This window comes from Polyodon spathula, chromosome 10 (assembly GCF_017654505.1).
Source record: "Polyodon spathula isolate WHYD16114869_AA chromosome 10, ASM1765450v1, whole genome shotgun sequence".
Lineage (NCBI taxonomy): Eukaryota > Metazoa > Chordata > Actinopteri > Acipenseriformes > Polyodontidae > Polyodon > Polyodon spathula.
The window spans coordinates 26,908,731-26,936,384 of record NC_054543.1 but is presented as its reverse complement, the minus strand read 5'-3'; the positions used below and the strand labels follow the sequence as shown (position 1 = coordinate 26,936,384).

General features: G+C 36.6%; 1 protein-coding gene across 1 annotated transcript in view; it reads right to left on the bottom strand.

The window, feature by feature from the left end:
- Nucleotides 1–27,654, bottom strand: part of LOC121322036 (protein FAM207A-like) — a 95,484-nt gene that overhangs the window by 8,946 nt on the left and 58,884 nt on the right. The window contains exon 3 of the mRNA XM_041261479.1: nt 3,376–3,441. Within this exon, the coding sequence (XP_041117413.1) occupies nt 3,376–3,441 (66 nt within the window). The remainder of the gene's footprint in view (nt 1–3,375; nt 3,442–27,654) is intronic.

The following is a 27,654-nucleotide window of genomic DNA, read 5'->3' as shown; positions in this document are numbered from 1 at the left end:
TGTAAAAATTTAAAAAGTGGCCTCCATATATTGTGACACTTTCACTAGATGTAACAAAGTAAGTGTGACCTACACTATTTACCAGTCCCAGGTATGCTCATGCCCTGCTGGGCATTTTTACCAATACGGAGAAGGAGTTAACTCTTACTCCAGAGGGTTACAATGTTCTAATCCAATCTCAGGGTTAGTGAGATGCCCAGAAGCAGAATGTGAATATCCTCAGCTGCCACATCACATTAAAACTTTAAAGACCTGAGATCAAAGGACTGAGAAACTATTAAAACCACATGGAACTCTTAAAAACTAGCTAGTTTTATAACAGGTGCACTTTCACTCCTATAAAATGTTATAGTTACAAAATGAACCCTATAATCAGGCTTACGTTTGGTTGTTATTCAGGAGGTGTAAAATGCACCCAGTATTTCAAACTCGATCCAGCTCCGGCAGATTGTGCACGTTCGTTCCATTTAACGAACCATGATTCCATTTCTTTCTAACCTCTGGCTATGCAGTATGGTTTATTTCTTAAAAAATCGAACTGCCATAAAATAAATGGGGAAAATACAAGCAACTTAGACGTAAGTGAAATTGGTTAAAATAAAACAACAATTTAGTCTGTTTTCAAGGGAGCAAGTACAGTCAAAATGCAGAAAAAATTATGTGACATGTTTAATGAACCCAGTGTCTTTTGCAGTCTGATTCAACTCTCCTTTTTATCTCTCTCTTTAAAAATGTCTTTGTGCCAAGTCAGATTCAGTAAACTAAACTTATTTTATGCTACAGTCCATTTCTTTCCCCACTTTTTTGTATGGCTCTTTAAGAAACATATGATCACTGTTATGGTTCTTTTAACCACACAGGCTGAAAAGCTTTACATTAAACTATTGATGACAATTTGATCTTCTGTAATACATGGAAGGACATTATGAGCAGGTACGCTGTCAGCTCACAAGGTTTCCCTTTGTAGACTGCAAATAACCAAACAATGCCATAAAGTTTCCATGCACATCCACAGGTCTCAAATGTGTACTATTTTACAAACATGTAACTTCATTTAAAACATGATATCAAGTACCGCATTAAGTTAAGGAAATCTCTGTTTTCAGATAGTTCCACACTCCCTCTGTCATTTCACCTGGAGTGTAAAGTGATCCCACCCCTTCAGGGCCTTCATTCCTGCCAGCAACCAATCAGCTGCTTCCCCTAATGACTGACATGCTTTACAGCCAGCAAGATGCTAGACCCCAAAAACACTGAGGTGAAATGACTCTTGAAATGCTGCAGGTGTAACAGATTTCCTGGAAGGAAAGACAAGCAAACAGAGAACTTTCTTTTACCTAGTGTAGAACAAGATGTCAGGTTTTAAAATGAAAACACATGTTTGCGACATCATAATTATTTTGTGCACTTCTGAGACCTATACAGTCAATGAAATTGTATGACAGGTAACATTTATGGAAGTTAGCAACAATAGAGGTCCACATTTCCAGGATGCTTGATCTATGAATATGTGCATTAAATTATATATGTGAAGGCAAATGTGAATTGTAGAATTTCTCTGAAGTGATTCATAAATGTATTTCTTCACAAGCGTATCCTGACAAACTCCAAGCAAGCCCTTGTGTGGTGATTACATTCTTGTGTGTTTGAGTTCACCTCTACTCCAAAGAGCGACTTCAATAGTAAATCAACATGTTTTTCACTCAGCTGTGATATTTTATGAATATCCCACAAAACCACAGTCTAGGAAGTAGCCACAGTGTTTTTTGGCTGCCTGGACACATATTTTATTACAACCACAGTAAAATATTTTGTTATGAACATGGTTCAACGTGTGTGTAGCCGCTTTTGTCAGGACACTCAATTTGTAGTAGGGAACCATTTTGAGACGACAGGGCTGGATTTAGCCTCCAGAACACAAACACTGCATGCTGGGAAACATGACATGATTCTCAGCCTGTTATATGACTTCCTGTGGTGCAGGATACAGGGGTGCTTAGAACTCCTCTTCTTTTAAGTCTATGGTTTGCTTGAGATATTAATGGTTTCAGAAAATATATTTGTGCTTAATTTTTTGGCCATTGGTCAGACATGTCCATTTTAAACAGTACAGTAATTTCAGACAAAAGTTGGACAATTGTTGTACAGGAGATGGCTCAATAATAATAATAATAATAATAATAATAATAATAATAATAATAATAATGTTATTTATAGTATCATGTTTGAAATGTGTCTTTACAATGGGGGCAGAAATACTGTTAAGCTAACAAGCTCAGAAGCACCTGCGTCTCCTGAAGCTGGGTCAAGGGAGGCAGGAGCTCCAAACATCCTTGTTAATTAATACTGCACCTTCTATTTGAAGTGAATACAGCTAACACAATATTACTGGTTTACTTCTTTCTAGTTTACTTCAATTTGTTATACAAGTCACAAATATGCAGTTTTGAAAGAAACCTGTGTTATAGTAAACTTGTATTTTTCTTTTAAAACATGATATGAGAGCTTCCTTTAACCTTATAAAGATATGTTTTAAAGTGAGAATACATGTGTGCTATGACACGTGTTTCTTTCAAAACTGCAACATTAAGACCCATTTAGCTAATTGAAGTGCAAAAAAGGTAAGATCAGGTCATTATTTTGTTAGCTTCAATTACTTAAAGCAGAAGTTCTATGTGTTTTTCACTAAAATGTTATCATAGCAAAAATAAAACAATGCTCTCCTGGTCTTGGTTTGCTTCACTTAAAAACAAACGCTCATTTGGAGTATATGTGCTTTCAAATTAACCAACCACACTCGATTGAACTAAACAAACAAACCAATTGTGAACAGACCCATAAGCTATGATTACCACGACTTTTGGGACTCAGAATGGAATGTTCTTTTCCTAGAACTAAACCAAACCATTCTCAAAGACAAGGATGACCAGTAGAACACTGCAGTTACATCTGCTGTAAACCCAGATGGCCACGATTATGTAAAATTGGAACATTTCTGTAATATCATTCTAAAATCTTACAAAGTAAGCACCCTTTTTAAAGCAATGTTCATTTAATTCATAATACGGTTCTTATTATGCGTGACATCAAAAATGTTAGAATTTTCACAAAATGACCCCCACTGGAACTACTCTATGACATTTGCTGTAAACCCAGGTCATAAAAAAGGACAGGGTCATGTTAATCAATTTCAGGATTAATAGTGCTGCTATCATAGTGAGCCACTTCTACTTTCATTATAAACAAAGATTCTTTATTTTTTATTCCAAACACTGACTGGTTAAAAAAAAAAAAAAAAAAAAAAGCCTTACATCTTGAAGTGCATTGCGATATAAACACTGCATTTCACTGCTGAAAAGTGAACCATGCACTTACTGTTTAGCCATTTCTCTCGCCTCTGCTTTACTTTCTCCTTCTTTGACAGCTTCTTTTCACCAGCTCCTGTAAAAACACAATAAGAAATAATGTTACTCAGGCCTCTTGTTGTACAAAGCTCTCTTCCATTACATACCCCAGGGCTTCTCAAACTCGGTCCTAGGGACCTAAACTAATAATTTGCTTAACTGGACATTTTTACTTGCTTTCAGCTCTTAAACAGTTGCAGTTAAAGTTACTTATCAAATGTTACAGCTAGCTTGAAATCTGCAACTGTTCAAGAGCTGAAAACAAGTAAAATAGTCTAATTAAGCAAATTATCAGTTCAATGAAAGTTCTAGTTACATAAGAAACATAAGAAAGTTTACAAACGAGAGGAGGCCATTCGGCCCATCTTGCTCGTTTGGTTGTTAGTAGCTTATTGATCCCAAAATCTCATCAAGCAGCTTCTTGAAGGATCCCAGGGTGTCAGCTTCAACAACATTACTGGGGAGTTGATTCCAGACCCTCACAATTCTCTGTGTAAAAAAGTGTCTCCTATTTTCTGTTCTGAATGCCCCTTTTTCTAAACTCCATTTGTGACCCCTGGTCCTTGTTTCTTTTTTCAGGCTGAAAAAGTCCCTTGGGTCGACACTGTCAATACCTTTTAGAATTTTGAATGCTTGAATTAGGTCGCCACGTAGTCTTCTTTGTTCAAGACTGAACAGATTCAATTATTTTAGCCTGGCTGCATATGACATGCCTTTTAAGCCCGGAATAATTCTGGTCGCTCTTCTTTGCACTCTTTCTAGAGCAGCAATATCTTTTTTATAGCGAGGTGACCAGAACGGAACACAATATTCAAGATGAGGTCTTACTAGTGCATTGTACAGTTTTAACATTACTTCCCTTGATTTAAATTCAACACTTTTCACAATGTATCCGAGCATCTTGTTAGCCTTTTTTATAGCTTCCCCACATTGTCTAGATGAAGACATTTCTGAGTCAACAAAAACTCCAAGGTCTTTTTCATAGATTCCTTCTCCAATTTCAATATCTCCCATATGATATTTATAATGTACATGTTTATTTCCTGCGTGCAGTACCTTACACTTTTCTCTATTAAATGTCATTTGCCATGTGTCTGCCCAGTTCTGAATCTTGTCTAGATCATTTTGAATGACCTTTGCTGCTGCAACAGTGTTTGCCACTCCTCCTACTTTTGTGTCGTCTGCAAATTTAACAAGTTTGCTTACTATACCAGAATCTAAATCATTAATGTAGATTAGGAATAGCAGAGGACCTAATACTGATCCCTGTGGTACACCGCTGGTTACCACACTCCATTCTGAGGTTTTTCCTCTAATCAGTACTTTCTGTTTTCTACATGTTAACCACTCCCTAATCCATGTACATGTGTTTCCTTGAATCCCAACTGCATTCAGTTTGAGAATTAATCTTTTGTGCGGGACTTTGTCAAAAGCGTTCTGGAAATCTAGATTACTAATGTTATTGCTATTAATAGTATGTCTTATACATATGTAATTAAGTTAAGCTAAGTAATTAAGAGCCCTGCAGTAGCCTTTTAAATAAACAGATGCCCTAATATGCCCAAAACAAAACGATGACTACATGATGGCCAACGCTCTTGTTTTATAATCACTTTGTCCTTCACAATATTGGAGATGTACAGTACATATGTATAAGACATACTATTAATAGCAATAACATTAGTAATAGTGATACTAGCAGTAACAGTACTAGTAGTAATAATAATAATAATAATAATAATAATAATAATGTAGCTATAGCCAAAAGACTTATGGTTTCGATAGCGTGATATTGTTTTGTAATTTTTTATCACATGATGTTAAATAAAAGATCTAAATTATGTTTATATATTTAAAAAAAATATATTGTTATTGTCCCAATCCTAAAATTCTAGGTGATGCAAAACCTTTGGCCATAGCTGTGGTAACAGTACCAATAGTAATAGTTGTTAAAGGCAGTATAAAACTGTGGCCTGAAGATCAGCTTTGAGACGAGAATGTGTTCCCGTCAATCTCTATGGCTCTGACACCACCTCGACCCCACAGCTCCGAGTTCCCAACCCTGCCCTTCCTGTTCAGCTGGGATATGAGCATCTCTCGTGAAGTCACAAGACCAAAGGGTATCTGACAGATAACAGGTTTCTTCTGGGAAAATACAATCAAAACAGTTCCTGGCCATCTGCCTTGTGTTTGGATTAGTTAGTGAACAAAAAGTATATCACTGAAAGCACAGTAATATTTGGAAATGCCGTCAAATATAAATTCAGCAAAGCAATATGTGTTTTTCAAGGTGGTAGTCACGACTGCACTCATTAAAATAATTTGCATATGAATCCGCTATGACAGCAGACAATTTACAAAAAAGTATGTGCCACAGATGGCTGGCTTTTTCAATGTTTTTTTTTTTTTAATTAAAAATAAATAAATAAATAAATATGTCTTTAAATGTAAAAGGCTCAATGCCAATTACGAGTATCGCAGGATAAATCAATACAGTAATCTCTTTCAGAAATTAATCTTTTTTTTTTTTTCTATTTTTGGACTATGAACGTTTTTTCTTTCTTGTAAGTAGTGGTGTCTAATTATGTCTAAATCCACAGTCTGAAATTACAGATCTCTTTTCTTGCTTCTGTTGTACTTGACAGCATTTGTATTTAAATTAATGTATATTATTGCTGTTAATAAGTTTTATATTATAACAATGTATTAAAAGAAGTTGACCAAGTCAACCCTGGCTAAAATACCAAAACCAGGGTTAGAGGACACTGTTAGAAATGAAGTGGAGAGAGAATTGAGACAGAGGGTGACATTCATTTACAGGGACAGTGGCCAGGATATGGAATAACCGACGGTACCGGTGGCAGTTGCCAAAGTGCCCAAGCCGCATAACACAATGCCTCTCGCATTTAAAAAAAACTTACAGCAAAGGTGCCAGTAAGCCCGCCTATCATTGCCACCGGTGTCCCTCAGCACCAGCACATCTGATCTACAACCCATTCAAAAACCTGCTCAGCATCAGCTGGCCCCTTCTCTGTCTAATCTTGTCCTGCAAGAAAATGACTCCTTTTCACAATGTATTATTGTTACCATTCTTTTTACTGTGCACCTCCCAGCACTAAACCACGAGAAAGACGGACTGTATCATTGGTCAGTGACGGGAGGGACGCTGTTAGACTGAACTGTTAGAGAGGCAATTTCTTCAATATGGTTATATTTGAAACTCCTAACAAGTTTTTATCACCACTGCAGCACTATGACACATTCTCTCCTGACTCACACAAGAGTACCAGACAAGCGCAGCAAAGACTAACACCACAAACAAATGGATGATTATCCATGCAGGGTAAAAGCATGAGAACCAAAGAGCTTGCAATTAAATTCTGTTAACAGGGTCTGAAAGCCTGTTATATCTCTCTCTCATATATATATATATATATATATATATATATATATATATATATATATATATATATATATATATATATATATATATATTGATATGTTTTGTGTCTATAAATACAGTTGATGTGTTTTGTGTCTATTTTTCAAATACAGCATATATAAAATACCCTGCTAGTAAGAATACAGTTCACAGAAAACTAGGTTTGGACTGGTAATGCAATAATTGGATGTACTACACATAATTAGTTACTTAAGAAAACTGCCTCAATTCCTTACAAACCACACCTCCCAGTAAAATGGCACTAAATGACATTCCCAAAAATGCACTATTAGTTTTAGCTAAACCACAGTACAGAGAGTGAGCCAGGATTTGTCTTGAAAAATAGGTCATTATCTGACAGGATGTGGTCTATAATGGTGGAGCTGATAGTGCCAGCTGAATGTGGTCTCAAACAGCTGTGAATGCAGATAAATTAAGTCAGAAAGGACTAACTTGAACCATGTTTTCTAGTAAAGTTTCTGGTGACATTGAGCTAAACAAAAAAGGTAGTACAGCCTTTTTATGACCATTATTGTGGTTTTTCTTTTAAAAAAACAACGTTGTTTAGGCATGTTAAAATATCATTTTTAAGGAATGAGGTTTCTACTACGGTAAACATGAACATGAAAAGATCAGACGATACAGGAGTTATGCAACCAGAATAAGCTTCTCTTGTAGGTCTAATTGCTGAAAGTGAAAAAGGAAACCAAGCTAGGTAAACAGTTTACTGTAACTATTTTCAGGCATTTGGCCTGGTCCATACTGCTGGCATCTGATCAGTAACATATTTCAAAGTGCATTTAAAAAAAAAAAAACTGATTTTGCCACCCGTGCTCGTAATGACAGGTCAACTGGTAGGCTGCCAGGTTCCATAACTCAGGGATGACAGAACCCCCCCCCCCCCCACCCAAGTACTGCTGTTCAAGCCTTTTCTGATCATATCAGGTTCTATTTGATCATTGTCAGACACCTGTGCATAATTCCATTCATAATGTGGGATCTATTCATTCTGAATGATCCCAGAATTAAACACCATTTGACTATATGAATCTCACTGGTGTTTCTCTCCAGGGGTGACTCTTATTTTTTTTGTTTTTCAAGGTCACTGGTATTTAGATCTGCAACTGTTAGGATCATTAAGACCCTATCTGGTGTGCAGTATCAAGGCCATAAATACCATGTCTCTAACAACACCTCTCAAATGTAGTTTTGCATTTCAATGTATGTAAACACAAGCAAACACTGTATATATGAATTGAACAGTGTTTAGATCTACTGTTGTTACAATGAATTGAATGGATCCCTGTTTTTCTTTTTTTAAATACAGGCCAATGGCAACAAAAGATCATAATACAACACTGACACTGGATCAAATTGGGAAACTACAGAACAGGAGATTCTTAGACCGTTTCAGGGTTTAAATCATCTTTCAGACATATTCACTCAATGAAAACCTGTGTTGTTCATACTGTACCTCAACAAAAAATGCTTTAACACTGGGCCTGATGTTCTGTTTTCTCTAACTTGTTTCGACAAAGAGAAAAACAAAGTAAATTTTATAAAACTAGCAAGAAGCAAATTAGACTTATTCGACTAGTTTTATATATTTACATTTTTTTTCTCGTTGCATTGAAACTAACAATTTTTGGCATGGCAGGAACAAGATTAAACTGATTGAGAGAGTGCCTAAAAAAGATTATTTCAACCCCATAACTGGGTAATAACCAGTTCTACTCCTGTACTGTTTTTATCCTATGCATTGGTGCAAACAGAACACAAATTAGGCCCAATTTAACCACAAGGTGTGCAAGTCTAGACATGGCTAAAACTTCTAGGTACAAAACCAAGCTGAAAGACAACATTGTGGACAGCATACAGTCATAATGCCCTTTAAGTACTGTAGCCAGCCCAGTAATCCTGGTACATCATCATCGTGCTACACCACCACGATGGAGCAGCACCACATTGTGGGTGCTGATGATCAGTGAATCATATGATGATTTAAAAAAAAGTTAAGGAACGCCTTGGATGTGTGGAATCTTGGAAATATTTATTTCTATTAATTAACCAACATGACAAGTTTGAAGGTTCTGTCTTAATTAAGGTCACAGTAAAGCCTGGAATGAGTCAGACTGGAGTGAATTACAACAGTAAATGTCAGCCATGTTTATATTGTACATGGATAATCATCTACTTGGGTTGGAATTGAAGAAATAGGAAATTCAGGGTGGACATATAGTACAGCGCTGCTTTTTTCACATGTGTGTGCAATAGGGAGATACAGGCATTGCAGCGACACTAAACAGTATAGTGAGGATTGAGAAAGAGACGTCTTCCAGGATCCATACTGTATGAATTCCAATTCTACCTCATTCTAGTCAATGACTTGAAGGCATTAGGAAAAAAAACAAAAAAAAAAACATGCCTGTACATTAATTAAATGTACACAATATTGGTTATTTTTAATGTTTAATCTTTCACTGACATTGTGCTTATTTGAGAAATAATATCTGAAATATGAGAATACCTGTACATAGATTAAGGCTGTAAACCTACCTTTAATACATTCATGTCAAAATTCTCAGGAGGTCGTTATGCCCGAAGTTGCTGTAATACTGGTTAATTTATTCCCGATTTGGTATTCACAGTGGGTTGTTATATTTTATTGAAAGTTTGAATGACTGTAACTAAACCACAGAACTGATTTACAGTTTCTAATGCCCAAATGCAATGTAAATAACAATGAAACTGCCACAATCTCATCGTTGTGATGAGTTTTATTTTTGAACCAGATACTGTAGTCAGTTTTCCCCTCACCTCTAGATGAGCTGTCATCCCATCCTAACGTTCAGTCTAGACACAATCAACCACAGTTAGGAATTAAACCAATAAACTACAACAGCAAATGCAATATCCAGTAATACTTTACTGTAAAACAGGATTTTTCTGAGGCAACTTAATTTCGCTATTGGCCTTCAAAATCATTTTTTGTTGCCATAAATGTTTGCGCTTTTTCTTTTAATGCACGACACATGTATGAATAATATATTTCATGGCACATTACTTCTGCGGATTTTTAATAAAAGCGAAATTAGCAAATATTTCTTGTTTCACAGTATAAGTAATAAACATTTCTTGCAGTAAAACTTACAAAAATGCAATATGTTAATACATTAAAGGTTTACACATGAGAAGTTCCTGCTGCATCTTGTTTTGTACTATAGAAAATAGATACAGGAAGTATCAATGTACAGTACAACAAATACAATATTAGAGACTAAATTCTGTGGCTTAACCACTGACATTTAATAAGAATTAAAAAAAATTAAAAACAAACAAACAAAAAACACTTAAACCCCAAAGCCTCTTAATTTTTGTTATTTTCCATTTAGGATCAGCCAAAGCAACTTTTGAATTTCAGGCCGTCTGAATATCCTCCAGCTGCATCTGTCAAAACTTTGTGGCAGCTTTATAATTACAACAACCAGGTCTTCTGGGCTTATACAAGAGCTTCTCTTTATTAAAAATAGCTAACAAGAAAAATTTAGAAAGAAAACTTGCTTGAGAAACTTGCTTGAGCAGTGAGTGGAACATGTATAACCTGGTTTCTACAGTGGGGTCACTAGGGAGAGACCAAGAACTGCTGCAAGCAATCAGAAACAAATAAAATAAAATCAAAGCAACCTCTGTCTTCCAAAGGAAATGAACACATCTTTATTTATGACTGTTCAGAGAATCTCTCCTAGACTTTTTTTGAAACTGATACTGGTCTGCTATTAATGAATATGCCATCTGTGAACTCTGGTTGAGAAAAAATATCTAAAAAGCAAGACTACTGTAAGACTGCTCCTTAAAAGTGTCAAAACCACCTGCAGCAAACTGAATGGAATAAACACCTTTTAATTCTTCAGGGTTTGCAAAATTAACTCATTTGTCACTCAAAATAGTACTTCACATTTACAAATTAGATGAATTTAACAGACATTTACAGTAACAAACAAATGTATATGTTTGCACATGACCTACTTCTAACACAATAGAGTACAGCTCTAGACACATGGCTAATTTAAATAAACTTCCACTATCTCTTCCAGTAGAATAGTCCCCTATATAAGATTAAGCACCTGTTTATTGCAGCATGCCCTTTACATAGTGTACTTTACAATGTCTATGTGCATTATTACAGTTAAAACTCTCAATCACAAATGAGAGACTTGAAGTATATGATAGTGCTGCTCCAGAAAGACTTTAACCAGACTTAGCAGAAAGTTCAGTTGTGCAGACACACTCACAGATAATTCACTAAATACCTGTAAATACAACCTGAAAATAACTAAGGGGGTCATTTTCATACAGGGCTAGTTTTATTCTAAGTGCAGACGCAACACAGCCTGCGCTGCAATTGAGTTATGACCAATTCTAAAAATGCAACTCAGTAAAAGCAGGGGAAAAAAAACAAAACCCGGGAACATCGTGAAATGCTGACAAAGTTCCAACAAAACACTGCACTGATGCAAGGCTAGTTTTTCAATGCAAATCTGATACTGAAAATCAGATGCAGCTGTGATTTGTACGCCATCGCATCTCTTTGGAAAATGGGGCCAATATTACTGAACTAGAAACATTCTGCCTGATCTTTATATTCACACCATCAATAATGGAAGTGTTCTTTTTTTAATTTTTACAAGTGAAAGGAATCTTGTGAAAGCTACACTGCAGCTAGAACATTTAAGACTTCATATTTACAGCTGAGGGAAATTGTCTCCTGCCTTTGCTAGGTCACATCTGAAAGCAAGATGCTGCTTCTAAGAAGTCTTTAGATGGTTCCATATGGTCGCATGGTTTTGTAACTTCAAAAACGGAAATCATTCTTTTTTTTGTTACATTTTGTGGTGTTAAGCGTTTGTGAAAGGAGCTGGACAGCACTGATGGTTAAGGTGATTTAGCAGGGGGGTAGGTATCGCAGCTCTTCATGACCAGGACATGTAAAAGCATTGCAAGCCCTTCCTTGGAGCAACCACCTTTTAAGGGGGCTCAATAGCTCCATGTTTCTTGTACTACTCTCTCAAACTGTAAAGGGTTGGTTAGCTTTTTAAATATGATTAAACTAACATGATAGTGCTCTGCTTCACTGTCCTCTCTAAAGTACACAGTGTGTTGTCACTTTTTGGGGGTTTTATTTAATATCAAATTTCTTGGGAATTTATTAGCGTTAGTTTATAAAACTAATGAAAATAATACATTTCCAAACTTTCTAAGTAAATATTGTGGGTAATGTGTGGGGATGGTCAGAAAAGCAACTTACCAGCTACTATCATGAGAATGCAAACCTTGTAAAGCTGTTGAGGTCAGTATGTTATCTAGCATATTATTATTATTATATATTTTTATTTAGCTAAATGTATTTGGTGCAAATCAGTATTTTCTCATGCATGAGTGGACCAAATGTTGGGTGAATATTGATAAATAAAGACCTGTAGCTTTTGTAAAATTCAAATTTGGAAGAGACTACTAGACTGGCAAACCCAGCTTGTTTAAGAGGGTTTTGCTTGAATGAATTCCCAATTCTGTTTCCCTTGTCAATATTTGGATAGAGCCTCAGTCTTTCTTTGTTGTGGTAAATAGTATTAACCAAAAGACATGACCATAAAACGATACAACAATGCATCTCTGTACAAATCCTATGAAAGTCAAGCTGTTGCCCCTTTAAAATATCCCTCTGCAGGGGATGAGTACATATGGCCAATATGACAGAAGATGAAAATGTGTGAGTTATTAGAGAGTGGCGGCTTCTAACCTTAGTGCCACCTGTCACAACAATTCTAGGGAGAGTTTTGAGGTGAAAGGCCAACAGTGAACTACTAGCATGGCTCTCCAAAACCTGTTAAGCATGCTGTCAGCCCTTTCAGGAGATAGTAAACAATAACTGGCATAATGGAGGACAATGGGTCATGCTGATCACTGATGGGAGGCAATACAAAGGAGAAGAATATGAGCTGCTTAGACCTGTGTAGTTGTTCAACATGAGCAAATTCAGAAAATCCTAACCCACACCATAAGAAATACACTCTCCAGTGAGTTATGAATAATGGACCCATATTTGATAGTTTTAAAGTTATAGTATATTATAGTATACAGGGTTCTCGCCAGCGCTGTTGAGTGCAAAGGGCTGTTATGTTGCTACCTGGAAAAATGACCTGGAAAAATAACACTGTAATCAGGCCGCTACGCTGTGTTTTCAGTTTGCGTAATGGCCAAAAAAGTATAGTAATCCTGGTGAAACATTGTTAATTATTCCTTTATGTGAGAAATTGGTTTGCTTAAAATACTTGTTTCAGCTCTCAATACTCTTCAATGGGTTGGTTGTGACAGCATGTTCTTTAGTTTAGTGTGAGTAATGTATGCGACACAGAGATGAGATTGAACTTCACTGAACTTTATTAGCACATTCCCCCCTGTTGATTTTATTTGAAAACACGTAGATATTTGCCATATAATGCCAGACCCTACCATTTCCAATACACGTATTATATTTAATTTGCACTATAATTCTGATTCCCATTTAATAAATGCCAAATGTCTCACATTAAAAAAAAAAAAAATGTTACAGATTTCCTAAATTCTGAATAGGTTTGCAAAGATATTCAAGTAGTGCATATTTCTTCACATTATTTTGACTGTGACGTGGTTTTCTTTCCACTACAGAATGGTAAAGCAAAATTGTGGCAGTAGACAGTGCTATTAGTGTATGTTAATATTAAATGTCTCTCTGACCAACCGCAGTTCTAGTGACACAAGATTGTACTAATGTGATTAATAATATCAGTAGGATTGTACAGACTACTGACAGTAATATTGCACCGATTCTGACATTAAAACTCAATAAATCATAGTGAGACGAATCCTTCTTTTTAAAATAATAAATGTTTATTATTTTATTAAATTATTCCTCCTTCGAATCCACTTTTTTACTATTTCCTGCATATATTTACACACATTTTAAAGAGATAGCAAACAACGAGGAAAAACAAAAACAAACTTAGCTGTGATCTTGAAGCTGCGTGTTTCTGGCTTGCCTTCTGTGAAAATGTTCTTTTGTGACCAGAGGGTATGTTTGAAACCATGGCTGCTTCACCTCCCTGTGACTAGTACCACGGTCATATTTTAGTTGTGTGCATGGGTGACTGGTATTCTTTGGGCTGCATCATGATTCTGGTAATTGGTCTGTACAATTTGTTTTATAACATTTTTTTTCCGTTTAGATGCCATGTTTATTTATTTATTATTTTTTTTATTTTTTACAAGGAGTGCCGTCCGCTGACTTTCTATTAGAGCCTCTGTCCTTCTGCCAAACACAGCATTTGTGGCATGCAAATGTTATGTGATCAAGCTAAAGAGCTTTCATTGGGCAAAATTAAATCAAACTAGTCTGTATTGACTCATTTACCAGTACACTGTGAATGTGCTGGCAGTCTTACACAAGTACATTTTTCAAAGCCTTCACCACCGTGGCGAACTTCGGCAAAAATAGTTGAACCACAAGGTAAAATGTTTCACGTGTAATGACGTGGCGAGTGGAACTTAGCATAACAAGCTGGGTTAAATAAATAAATCGTTCGGACGAAGAACAGTAATGTGTATTCCAAGCAGTTTTGAGATATTCAAGGTCTTTAGAAAAAAAAAGCCAAAGTTCCACAATTTAACAATATTGTTTTGTATGATTTCAGTTTCCCATAGATAGATTTTCATATAGTACGTAGGTTTTAAAATATAAAATGTGGGACACAATACGAGTCCAATTTTACTTATGATAAGTGGAAAAAACGTTCATGTTGTATATTCTTTAACTATGGAACAACAGTGACAAACGGGTTTGCTGTATGCTGACAACTGCTTCCACAAAGCGTAAGCATGTGCATGTCCTGACTCGCCTGCAGGGGGTTGCGAGGCACTGTTTCTTTCCCCGCCTCCGCCCCCACCACCACGCTGTGAAAAATTCCTGGTGAGAACCCTGGTATAGTTCCACATCTGTATATTCTATTAAAATAGTGTTTATACTTAGGTGCCTAAAAAGATTGACCCAAATGAATGTGAAATACACGCTCCACTGAGTTATAACATAATTATAGTTGATAGTTTCAAAGTTTCATAGTTTAAATGTAACAATGTTAATTTTATACAAAACACGTTTTATATAGTCTATCCCAGTTAAGTGTATATCGTTTAAGTACATACAAGTGTATTCATTTTCAAAAACCAAAACCATTACCAGCGCTGTATCATTAAATTTACCCTGTTTAAGCATAATATTGTAAGCATGTATTCCTGTTTTACTGTATAGTGGTGATCCTTTTTATACAGTAAACTGAGCATATGCATTGACTCCAATGCATTATTGTCAAGGAAATTCATGGTTAAATTAATTTTAATAAAATAATTTCTCAGATATTTAATTATGTTGTCTGTATTGTCATGCTGTGGGGATTGGGTTGTTAACATAGATTACAGAACATTCTTAACCAGATCTACTACAAAGGTTGTAGATAAGGCACAGAACACAAAAACTGAGTTAACTCTTTGAAGCTCAACTTCCAAAATGCAACCTGATTGTCTGGCCTCCTAAGGTGTCATAGAACTTACCAAAGCAAGCTATAGTGACAATGCAGTTTTACCACTATTGTGTTAAAAGTTAGTTAAAATGCTTTAAGAATCATTTTTAATTACATAACTTGTGAACACAAGTTTAATAGCTATTTTAAGTAAGTTTCCCAATAAATCTGAAGTGTTTATATTTATTATATAGTGGTTTAAATTAATATTAAAAACTAATAACTATTTTTAAATATTATCATTTGGTTGTATTATAATGTGTTTTATAAGCGTGTAATCGTAATTTTGTATAGAGAATGAAACTGAAATGTGTATGCTTCTCCAATGAATGGAACTAAGGTTATATTGAATAGGAGGTTTAAATGATAAATGTAAAATCCTTTCATAACAAAATAGGCAGATACATTCCATTTCTAACACACCCTTTTTGTGTGACACGCAACTATCTATCAAATACTGTGAACCAATGGAAGGACCGACAAGAATTAGTTTACAGTACAAGGGAAGGCCTATATATTGTGTTACTTAAACTCAAAACAAGGATTTTCAATTTCTCTAGACTCTCATCTCTCTGGATGCTCTGGATTCGCGCTCTTTGGATTCACTCACTTGATTTGTTCTTTCTTCAAAACATCTCATTGCTCTCAACTCCTCAAACTCTGAAGTTCTTCAATGAATACGCAATAATGTAATCTTCAAAGCTGTCCTGGAAAAGATGGGCTTCCTCCACAACAACAAAAGCTTTTTTTCAGTTTTTAAATTGTAATAATAATTTCAAGGGAAATTTTAATAAATAAAAGTCCTTGGGACTTATTTATTTCACTCATTTCCTGTTTGTTTGGCTCTTTTTGAACAGACCCAACACATAGACTTGAGGTTTTACAGCATGGTTGTGCTAATTTTCTTTTGTTTTTAGACACACACAAAAATAACCAAACATAAACAATAAAACCTAGTTCCACTTTGGAGTGCTAACTAAACTTCAGGAATCCCCTGTCTAACAAGGGACATCTAAGCTGTTTCTCCGTCCTTACAAAAAAATCACACAGTTTAGCAAAATGGTACACAGTACTTTTTTTTTTTTTTTCTCTTAAAGATGCACAGTCGGGCTCTTCACACAGCAGCCTTGGATACACTGACTGATGATCTTAAATACACTGCAGCTGGCTGCAATTTGCAATATTCGCCAGCTGACAGTAATTAATAAAACAACTGGAGGACTTCTGGGAAATGTGGTCCTGTAACTCCCCAAGACTACACTCTCTTTATATATATATATATATATATATATATATATATATATATATATATATATATATATATATATATATATATATAAACGCATTCATAAGATAACATGCCCATTAAGCATTCCAATCAGATGACTTATTTTGCAATGAATCTTAGGGATGACAAGTTGTCTGCACTGAAATTCATCTTGCTCAGTTCCAGTCAATACCTCTGGAATTGTTTTGTAGTCCTTTGGAGTAGCAGATATATCCTGTTCCTTAATTGAATACACATCCCAGCATGTTCGCTCATGTCACGATATATAACTTTATCTGCTTCTACTGCAATGCCTGTCAGGTGTTGATATGTCTGGGCTTTCCGTGGTTAGAAATGTGGGGTCTGTGAGCAAGAAGATAAAAACAAATTCCAGAGCAGCAGTTTTAAACAGAAGCACACCAGACACATCTAAATATAATAATTCACTCAAAGCTTGTAAGACCTTATATTGGTTTTCATTACAGAATTTTAACTGGGTGGCTACTCCCTTTGTCACGGTTTTAATTTATTCTTGTGTCATAACACATGCATCTTTGATGTATAATATCTTTTGATTGTGCGCCCTTGGCCACCACAGAATATTCAGAGCCAGCCGCTAGTCACTAATATATTCACAATAAAAAACAAAACTATCTATAGATCAACTAATACTGATACAGACATGTCAACCCTAAGTGTTAACCCCTGATGAAAAACCTTGGGATTGATAAAAAACCTTAACACTAAAATTAAGATGAAATAGAGATAGACATACCATCAATTTCCAATTGTTCTGCTATTTCTTACCATATGGCGTCTTTCTTTGGTATTGTCTTTATATCCACTGACATCATACAGAACATTCTATTTTTCAACTTTAATAATTCAATTCTCATTGATGTCCATTTCTCTTATTTCTCTGGCAATTTCTGTGTGAATGAGACAGTGACAGTCTGACAGCTTCTCCTTCGACTCTGTCCGAGTAATGACATGTTGTGTACAGAAACACAGAAGACTCGCGCAGACAAACCGCCAGTTTGAGACAACAAGGTATTTCTATCTTTGAAGGGGGGAGTTTGCATAGCAGCTACAGTAATATAGAATGGTAATGTACACCTCTTCATGGTGACCCCCACTCCCCCAAATGAAATAATACGCTTGGACAGTTGTATTGGATTTAACGCTGTGTCACGTATAAAGGGTTTTGCAGCCTTGCAAACAATAAAAAGCTTATGCACAAAAATGTGAGAATCCACTGCACGGCCATGTGCTGATCCTACGACCGAAACTTCTTATCACAGCACTGAAGAAAAGCAGCAATCCACCTAAACTGAAGCACCTGTTTCTGTAGTTGAGAAGAGTAATTCTATTGTATGATGATTTATGGAAATGAAGTCTAAGTTGAACAAGTAACATTTTTTTACCTGGGTTCCTAATGAGAGTTTGAACAACAATTGTTCCGAGCGAAAGCAGGTTACACACCAAGGCAATCCTGTAGGGATATTTCACGAATGGTTTAAACTGCAGTGACAATTGATTTCACAGACCCTGAATAGCATCAGTCTTGGACTACTTTAAATTAAAATTAGAAAGACCAAGATCAGGGATAATCAAGGTCTGTGAAACTTGCTGTAGAAATCTAGTAAACTGTATCTTAATTCAGTAGGATACAGGTTGAAAGCAACCCCTGCTTATTTTGTAAGTAATGTTTTCATTCAGAAGCAAACACATCCAAAATAACACAGAAATAAATAGCCTGATATCTTGCAAGGTGGTGTGGTCATTATTCATAGTAAGAACAAATGAATCAGCAATTTTGCTGTGCAATGCTCAAAGCAGCCTTGCTTTATTTATGAACATCAAACCTGCACTATATTATATGAATATAAATACATTATAACTAGATACAGTTCCACAATGCTGTTTCTGCACCTTTGGAAGTCCAGTATTCCTAAGCTGTCTGCACTACACAAAACCCTGAAGCAAGGGAAATTAATTCTAACATTTGTGTTCCATAAACACTGAGGAAAGTGAGCATTCTGCCTGCCTTGTGAATGGCTAATTGATGTAACCAGAGTACACCCAGGTAAGCAAGCAGGTTTCTCTCTCCTCTTTAATGAGCACATGACTTTGAGGGTGATTAACGGGTCAAAAACGGCGTGCCTGTTTCTTGTGTTTTCAGGATTTTTATTTGCATCCTTATGCAGCAGAATATTAAAACAGAGTGATGCAAGATGTGCAGAAGCATGCCTCAATATGAATAGTCATGCCCATCCTCAAAATGTGCCTACTGTACTTCGCTGACTCTACATAGGCTGTGAAATATGTTTACCAGCTAAATGTTGCTGTGTGGTTTAACAAGTAGGTATCTAGTATCCAACCCTTTGCATTTCAAACCTGAATTAAGAATGAATTAGTCAATATTTATTTTTCATGGAAAGGATATGATCATATACTATTCGTCTTTTTAATGTTTCAAAAGGTATTTATAGTTTTGTAATGGTATCAAAGTGTAGCCCCTACAAACGTTTAGCATGTTAATGTGAATTGTGCAATTTTCCCATGCTTTTCCCGTGGTTATACCGTGTATTTTAGCATAGTTTACCATGAAGTAGTTTACGCTCCAGGATTCTGTGATGGCTGAAAAAAAATCATGAAATTCGCTGTCCCGCAGAATTTTGCATTTTTTGCAAAAAAAAGAAAACTCAAACATTTGCTCCCTATGTTACTATACATGTCACAAGAGCGCATACATGCTATTTATATAGTGAGAAGCGTGGAGGGGTTTCAGTTCAAGCTTTAGTTCAGCCTTGGAGAGATTTCTAAGGCCATTGGTGAGCTCCGGAAACAAATTTAAATTAGCACTGAATGTAACAGCAAAAGATAGGGCACAAATGCAAGCCCAGTATTTCCAACAACTCACCGTCATATCTTCTGTTAAAATGGCAGAAGACAGTGACAATAATGATGGACAGACAAACAGTGGCTACTGAAGAACGAAATAAGATTATTATTATTATTATTATTATTATATATTATTATTACAAAGGGATTTCGTAGTTTAGTCGCAAGTTCAAAGTGAAGCGTTGTTCTGTTACTCCTATGTGAAAGGTGAGAGAAAAACAATTAGGACCTTTCTTGTACTCTCTGAGTTGCAGGTCTTGAAAGATGTCATTCTAATTATATATGAAAATACACACGTTTTTTGTAAAAAGTGTAGTAACATGAATGGTCAAAAAGGAAGGGGGCGGCGAACTATATTCGATATTATCCGATTACTTTGGATGACAACAATCCTCTTTTTTTAAATTGTTACTTTCCTGTTTGTTGTTTGGTATGTGATGATAGCACTTTCATCAGTGTTGCCTGTCACTGTTTCCAAGCGCTTGTCACAACTTCCAAACTATTTCTATGTGCTGTCTTGATTTGGATACGTTTTAAAATTAGAACATTTTGGTGAACAACACGTTTCTAAAAATACCCTGTTACATTTGTACAAAAATGTTTCAAGCCTAGTATACATTTGCAAAACAGTGCATTTTTAAAATGCACCAATGCTAATTTAAATCTCAGTGTACCACTACAATCTTATTCTGCTACGCAATTGCTATTATTACAAATGAGATTAAATATAGTCAGGTGATTTGGCCATAACTGTATTTAATTTATTTTTAAAGAATTGTTATGTTTTATGTATATCCAATAGTCAGTGCTGTAAGAATTACAAAAAAAGTGAACTCTCTTTGCTTTATTGTATGTTTTTTTTCTTCTTTGATTTCCATAAAATATGGCAAACATGTTTGTTCAGTTTTTTCCCTCAGATTTTAGTAATGTGATTTAATAAAAAAAAATGTTTAACTAACTGTGACTTACTTTTTCTTATTTATTTATACTCATTAACACTGTTTTCATTAAAAAGTGAAAACACTCTTTTCGTGTTGCAGATTTTAGGAAATTTTACTGTGGATTTCCGTGGGGACTAACCAGGGTTTGCCATGTGTTGTAATTTGCTTTACCGTACCTGTGCTTACATATGCTTTATAATGCTTTCACTTTGCTATGCTTTTACTACGGTAAACGTTTAGGACACTCAGCATAAAGAATCGAATAGGGTTGAAAAGTGGCGTGTCAAAGATATGAGGCTTGTCATGCATATTCCTAAACCTGTTCATGTCCTGTTATCTGACTACATGAGGGGAAAGCAAAGGCACATTTCTAATTGAATGAGATGAATGCAAACAGAAAATGCAACAATGTCGACATCCTGTTTAATATTACAATATTCACTGTACCATACAGAGTCAAAGTATTATAAAATTAGCTGTTAATTAGGAGCTTCAAATGCTGCACTTCTGTCTTGCCTCCCACAAAGATGACACATTCACGCATCAGTGAATAGCACCACACCAAGGTGGTTCTTCAATCTGTGCAACCCACTGACGCAAATTGCAAAAACATATTTATGCATGGTAATAATGTAAAAACCCTACAACACCCAAAAAACTATATTCAATAATATATCAAACTCATTACATAGAGAACAATGCGTGGTTACCACTTTGTAGGTCTCACATTTTCCTACTGAATTGTCTTTAATTGTAGTATACCAATCATCCCTTGTATCAGAGACCTGAGCTATCCTTTCATACATTTTCTGATTTCAAAACTGAAAGTACAAAGTCTGCAAAATAGAAAGCAGCTGGCACAGCTAGCTTGGGGTACCTCCAGTGCCAGCATAGATTTATTATTGTGTCACCTGGATCAGCACACCTCCTACCAGACCGGAATTCCATGTCATCACAAACCTTTCCTTCTTTTCAATGAAAATGGACTAAACAAATGATCAGACAAATACAGCCTGACTCTTTTTTAAACATATATTAACAATAAAGCGGTAAATAGCAGATAGGCTGTGAGCGTCTGTGTAAGAGTTACATCCACATTCGCAGCTCGTAAACATTCACTAGTCACCATCATGCCGTTATTATCCTAATATACAAACCCTTGCTGTCCTGAAACCCTATATTATCTCTTCAATTGGTGGAATACATTTATTAAAATACAGTACACCCTGCTATAGTGAACCTGTTGGGTCCAAGGCTTTTGTTTGTTATATCGAGGGGTTTGTTAAAGCGAAAGGACAATCAAAATAAATGATAAACTGTCAGAGTAAGTTAATGAGATGAGATTGTGAATACAAGTAGAATTACATGTACCAGTTTGTCTCATGTATGCAGTATTCTGCCTTTGCTTTAACCTATTAAAAAATTAAAACACAGTACAAAAAGCAAAAATCCTGAATTGAAGATTAACTTTTATTCAAAATCAATCTACAATGAATTGTTTCAAAATACAACAAAGTAGGAATGGGTCAGTGTACCGGTTTTTTGGTTTACCGCGGTTTAGGTACATTACGGTATTATTAACGTTCCTTTTATTCTACACCGCAATTATCAGAATTCCTTTATACAACGGTGAATGCATTTTTCAACTGCAAACACGCTTCCCACCCCTACAACAAATCTTAATCCAACATGCAAGAATCCCAAACTGAGTTTTTAAAGAGCTGTCTTCACTGCGGAGGTGGCATCCCGTGTGTACAGACCGGGATGTTAACATTGTGTGTTTGTATTAACATTTTTGTATTTTGTTATTTAGGGTCCAGGTTCGTTATAATGAAGGGTGTTATAGCAAGGGCATACTGTACTACTGAATTACATACTGGTACTACATGTTGCATATGTTCTACCAATATTTCTATTTAGAAAAAAAATCTGAAACAAATCAAAAGGGAAATGGCAAGCTGTTTCTTCCACAGGATCCACTGTGTTGTTTTTAGGCCTCTGCCACATCCGGATAATAATCCCACTCCCAATACAAGCAGATATGCACAAACCAAATAGGTGATCATGTGACTGGGTCATTTGTGACACTTGTTATGTCACCCCACCTTCCCTCAAGTCAAGGTCACCTTTTGACGCATTTAGATCATGCAGTTTGGGTGTCTATGCTCCATAAATAACTGAAAAAGACTACGTTTAGTGTAATTTAGTATTTCTTAACTCACCATAAATAGAAGTATCATTGATGACACAACCTGTGAAAAACCCTTTAAAAAAATACATTAAAGTATTGTTATAATTGTTAAATAAAAACAAGTATACATCCATTAACAATTGAAAGTACTGAAATTAATAGCAGCGCAAATTAACTTGACTATTTTCCACTTTGTAATGCAGTAGGTTAGAAACAAACATACATAACTGATGAAGGCTAAATTAGAAGTGACAGTAACTTGCAGTTATTTGTAATTCATAGTCATTTTCACACCACTCCTATTTAATATTATTAAAAAGAGTGGTGATTGGAAGCAGCATAATTTGGCAAACATTGTACACTTATAGCAGGCTTAATGATGCATTTTTCACAGAACTTTGATTTGCTGAAAATGTTCTGGTAAAGACAGATGGCCAACAGCGAGATAGCTGACTAAAGAAAGCATGATAAAGAACACTGGGAGTTACTGTCTTAGACATCACACTAGAGCAGGCCTGCAATTACAGGCCAGGCATTTTATTATGCAATTCCAGGTCTATTACGATGACTAATGAACTTAGAGTTGTTTGCTGTATTTGATCAATGAGGTTTCAAATGGTCCTAATGTTTAATTTATTTTGGCATTAAAGCCCAGTGCAGTGGTCATTATTGTGATAACGGATCACGCTGGCACCAAAGCAAGCAAGCATAGGTGGGTCGAATTGCCTTTCCTAGTTCTTGAATTTCTTATGTTCTAAGTAGCAATGGTTTGAATGGTTTGACTTAGATGATCCATGGTGTTTATAAACAATTGTGCATGTATGATAGTTTTATTAATACGCTTTACCATATCTCTCTGGGCTTTTTTATGATGCTTACATACAGCAGGCTTTTGCAGTGCTTTTACAATGGGAAACATTTACAAGGGAATCATGACAAAAAAAGTGTTGCTTTGAAGTAGACTCAATGATTTAAACAGTTACCATATACTGTAGAAACATCAAAAAGGAGTTTTTTTTTTTTGTTTTGGTTTTTTTTTTTTTACATTAAAGGCTAAAAAGGCATCCCTCCTAAACTCGATGAAATTCAATTAGCTGTATAAAAACAGTGGGTCTCTAGTCAACAGAAAGGAAACTGACAGGTGGAAGCTATCTTCTCAATGCACACTTCGTCCTGTACAAGAAAATACTTAAAGTACCCTTATCTCAATCACAAAACAGGAATACATGGCTTGGCCTCATGAATGTTCCTCAGTTGTTGACAACTGCCAGAAATGTATAGAATATTTCTGAACAAGGCACCCCCGCCTTGCTTATCACATTTGCTGTGTCATTTGTGATGGTACCAGACAGTCGTGCCCCAAATACTGACTTTTGAACCTGCTTGTCTTCACAGAAACAGAAAACTGCTTTAGAACTTATTTTATTATACCAATAAAATCCCCTGGACAAAACAGACAATACAGTAAAACAAGAAAATTTGGCAAGCAAGAAATGTTTGCTAATTTTGCATTTATTAAAAATGTACAAAAGTAATGGGCCTTGAAATATATTATTCATACATGTGCCATACCTTAAAAAGAAAAAAGAGCAAACATTTACTGCAGTAAAAATGAACCTTGAAAGCCATTAGAGAAATTAAGATGCAGCAAAAGAAATCTGTTTTACAGTAATTCAAACACTGTACTGTACTTCTTGTTATTATGGCTTTTAAGATTAATAATAAAATATATAACATAAAATATCTGGAATGCTTGCCTTTACTTGTTCTCACTGCTGTGCTGTAGGTACCTGGCATGTGTGACACTCAGCTCTCATACAGAGCAGCAGAGTGTTAGAAGCTGGGAAAGCTCCATAAGAAAGGTCTTGCTTCTCACTTATTTTTGTTCCTAAAATCTGTGTGGATGCCTGAACCAACTTGTTTCATTTAATGTAGCTCTTGCTTCATGAATTCAGACCTGAATCAAAGAAGCTGAGCTTCCTTCTCCGGAACCTGGTTGGTGGTAGGGCCCAATTTGGAATACAGAGATTGTATTATACACATTTGCAGGTAAAATCTCTACAACATAAGAGCAGAATTCAGGAAATGACCCACAGAATAACAGGGTTAGTACACTACTGTAAAAGAGCATGATGGGTACCAAATAAAACCTAAATCATCTAAATAAAAAGGGTTCCTGTTTGAAAACCTCAACATGCAAAACAGACCTAAACTTTTAATTCAAATTGTAAAATGAAATATCCTCTTTAAAACATCATTTTCTCAGTTTCAAATTCAAAAGGCATCCTATAGATGGGAGAAAGGTAAACAGAGACACAATGTGGGTCTGGGCTTGACCTAAAGGTCTATTCGGTATTAGGCCAATCAATTAAGAATGAACAAGGAGCACTAAATCTCATTCGTATATAATTTCCTTCTCAAGTCACATAAACCCTAAGTTTATGCTTGTCGGATAATGAATATCATCCTTGCAGTTCCTGAATATTCAGAGCTCTGAACCAGACTAGGCACCCAGGAGATATAACAGCAACGATGGATATTAATGAAGACACTTTTTTTTTTTTTTAATTGTTCCTAAAATAGAAGCGGTTACTCCCTGGTGAACAGTAACAAGGAGGAAGCTCCATCTGCCACTATGTTTCCGTGTAGCTGTGCTCTCTGAAACTTACATTTCTTTTGCTGAAATGAAGGACATTTTATGGTCAATTATCCCTAACCTTCAAAATAGGAGTCACTTTTCATTGCGACAATCCTTCACTGCAAATTAGCATTAGTTGTAGTTATAACATAAAAGGTAAGTGTCACCCTGTGGCAAAGTGCCCGCCCTGTGTGTATTTTGTGTTGTATGTTGTGTGTTAATGTTGGTGTATAGTCATTGGTACAGGGGATATAAACAGGTCTGTGTAACACAAGTGTTTAAAATGTATATTTGTATTTAGGCACGAGGATTGCATAGCACTTCACGGGAACCGCAGTGTTTTTTTTGGAAAAAAAAAAACAAAAAAAAAAAAAAAAAAAAATGGAAGGCTGAAGAGATGGCTGCACGGAGCTGGAGGAGCTCCTCAGTGGTCTGGAGGACCAAGGCCGGTGCCTTGCCTGCGTGGTATATGGGCACGTGGTGGCTGTCTGCCCCTACCAAGAGGGAGAGCAGGAACTGGCCCAGGAGAGGAAGGTGAGGAGAAGGAGGCAGAGAAGGGGAAAGGGGAAGAGGAAGGCAGAGTGTCCACAGCCCAAGTCTCCACCAGCAGAGGAAGAATACCTACTGGTTTCACCTCCACAGCCTGCATGGAAGAAGGCCGAACGTCCACAGCCCAAGAGGGAAGAGTCAGTGCGTCCACAGCCCAAGTCTCCACCTGCAGCGGGAGAGTGCCTGCTGGTTCCGTCTCCAGCGTCAGTGGGAAAAGCCCTGCTTGTTCGAGGGCCACCATCGAACGAGATCTGGGACTGGCTGACAGACCCTGGCGGTGGCTTGGAAAGAGACCGCCCGAAGGTGATCAACCTGCTGTAGGCCCGAGGTGGGGAGCGTTGGGAAACTTGGGAACAGCAACACCACCCAGTGTCCCTCCAAGACATCGCAGCCATGGTGTTCAACTACCTGGCTGCCCATATGGGAGGGGTCCCGCCTCTGGTCTCATCAGGAGAAGCCCTGATGCTGTCTCCGGAGCCCCACCAGAGGGAGCTGCCGGCTATGAAAAAGAGGGGAGAAGTCAGGAGACCACCTTTCCCCACAGCAATAACACTGCCGGAGATCTTGGGGGAGGTCTGGAGATCACCAACCCCAGCAGCTTTTCCACTGCTGGACATACCCTGGCTGAAGGAGTTAGTCTGGGAGCTGTCAGCACGTCTGCTGACAGCAGCACCACTGGCAGCATTTCCGCTGCCAGTGGTACAGCGGGAGAAGAGATTCGCCCCACTGTCAACAAGTCTGCTGACAGCATGGCCAGTAGCAGCCATGGCATTGAGGCCATGTGTGCTTTGCACAAGGTGGGGGGTATATGTGGCAAAGTGCCCGCTCTGTGTGTATTTTGTGTTGTATGTTGTGTGTTAATGTTGGTGTATAGTCATTGGTACACGGGATATAAACAGGTCTGTGTAACACAAGTGTTTAAAATGTATATTTAGTATTTAGGCACGAAGATTGCATAGCACTTCACGTGCAAGTAAAAAGTAATAATATATAAGCACGGGGAATTGCACTTTATTAATTCACGTGCAGTTGAATGATTGATTAGCAATCGAGTCTTGGTACAGCTGCATAAAAGCTGCATGTTTTCATTCACTCGGGGTTGTGTGTTCGGTGAGTGGAGAACGGGATTGGAGACGGAGGTAATAATAATAATAATAATAATAATAATAATAATAATAATAATAATATAATAAATAGTAGTTAAAAAAATAGAAGCTCACCGGGTTTTGTCTGTATAGTCCGTTTTGTTTGTCTTTTTGTTTTGGCAATGAGTGCCGTGTTTTTGTTTGTTACAGCCTTTTTATTTACTGTTCTGTTCTTTTATTAAATGCGGAGTGCAAGCAAGCACTCAGCTTCCCCAAAACTCCATGTCTTTGTTTATTTCCTGGTTCCTGTTTCTGATCTGACGTCCCCCACTTCAGCCGTCTTTGTGACACGTGGTTTTAGAGGTGGGGCGCTGTTCAGAGCAAGAACGGAAGTGTTTTTTTTTTTTAAAACTAAAAAAAAACTCAAAAAATGTAAGGCTGGAGAGATGGCTGCACAGAGCTGGAGGAGCTCCTCAGTGGTGTGGAGGACCAAGGCTGGTGCCTTACCTGCATGGTGTACGGGGTGTACGGGTGATATCCAACCCGGTCCCTACGGTCGAGCCTCCGATCTGACAGAGCATATGGTTCCACCTCCACAACCACTGCTCGTCGTCACTCAATATT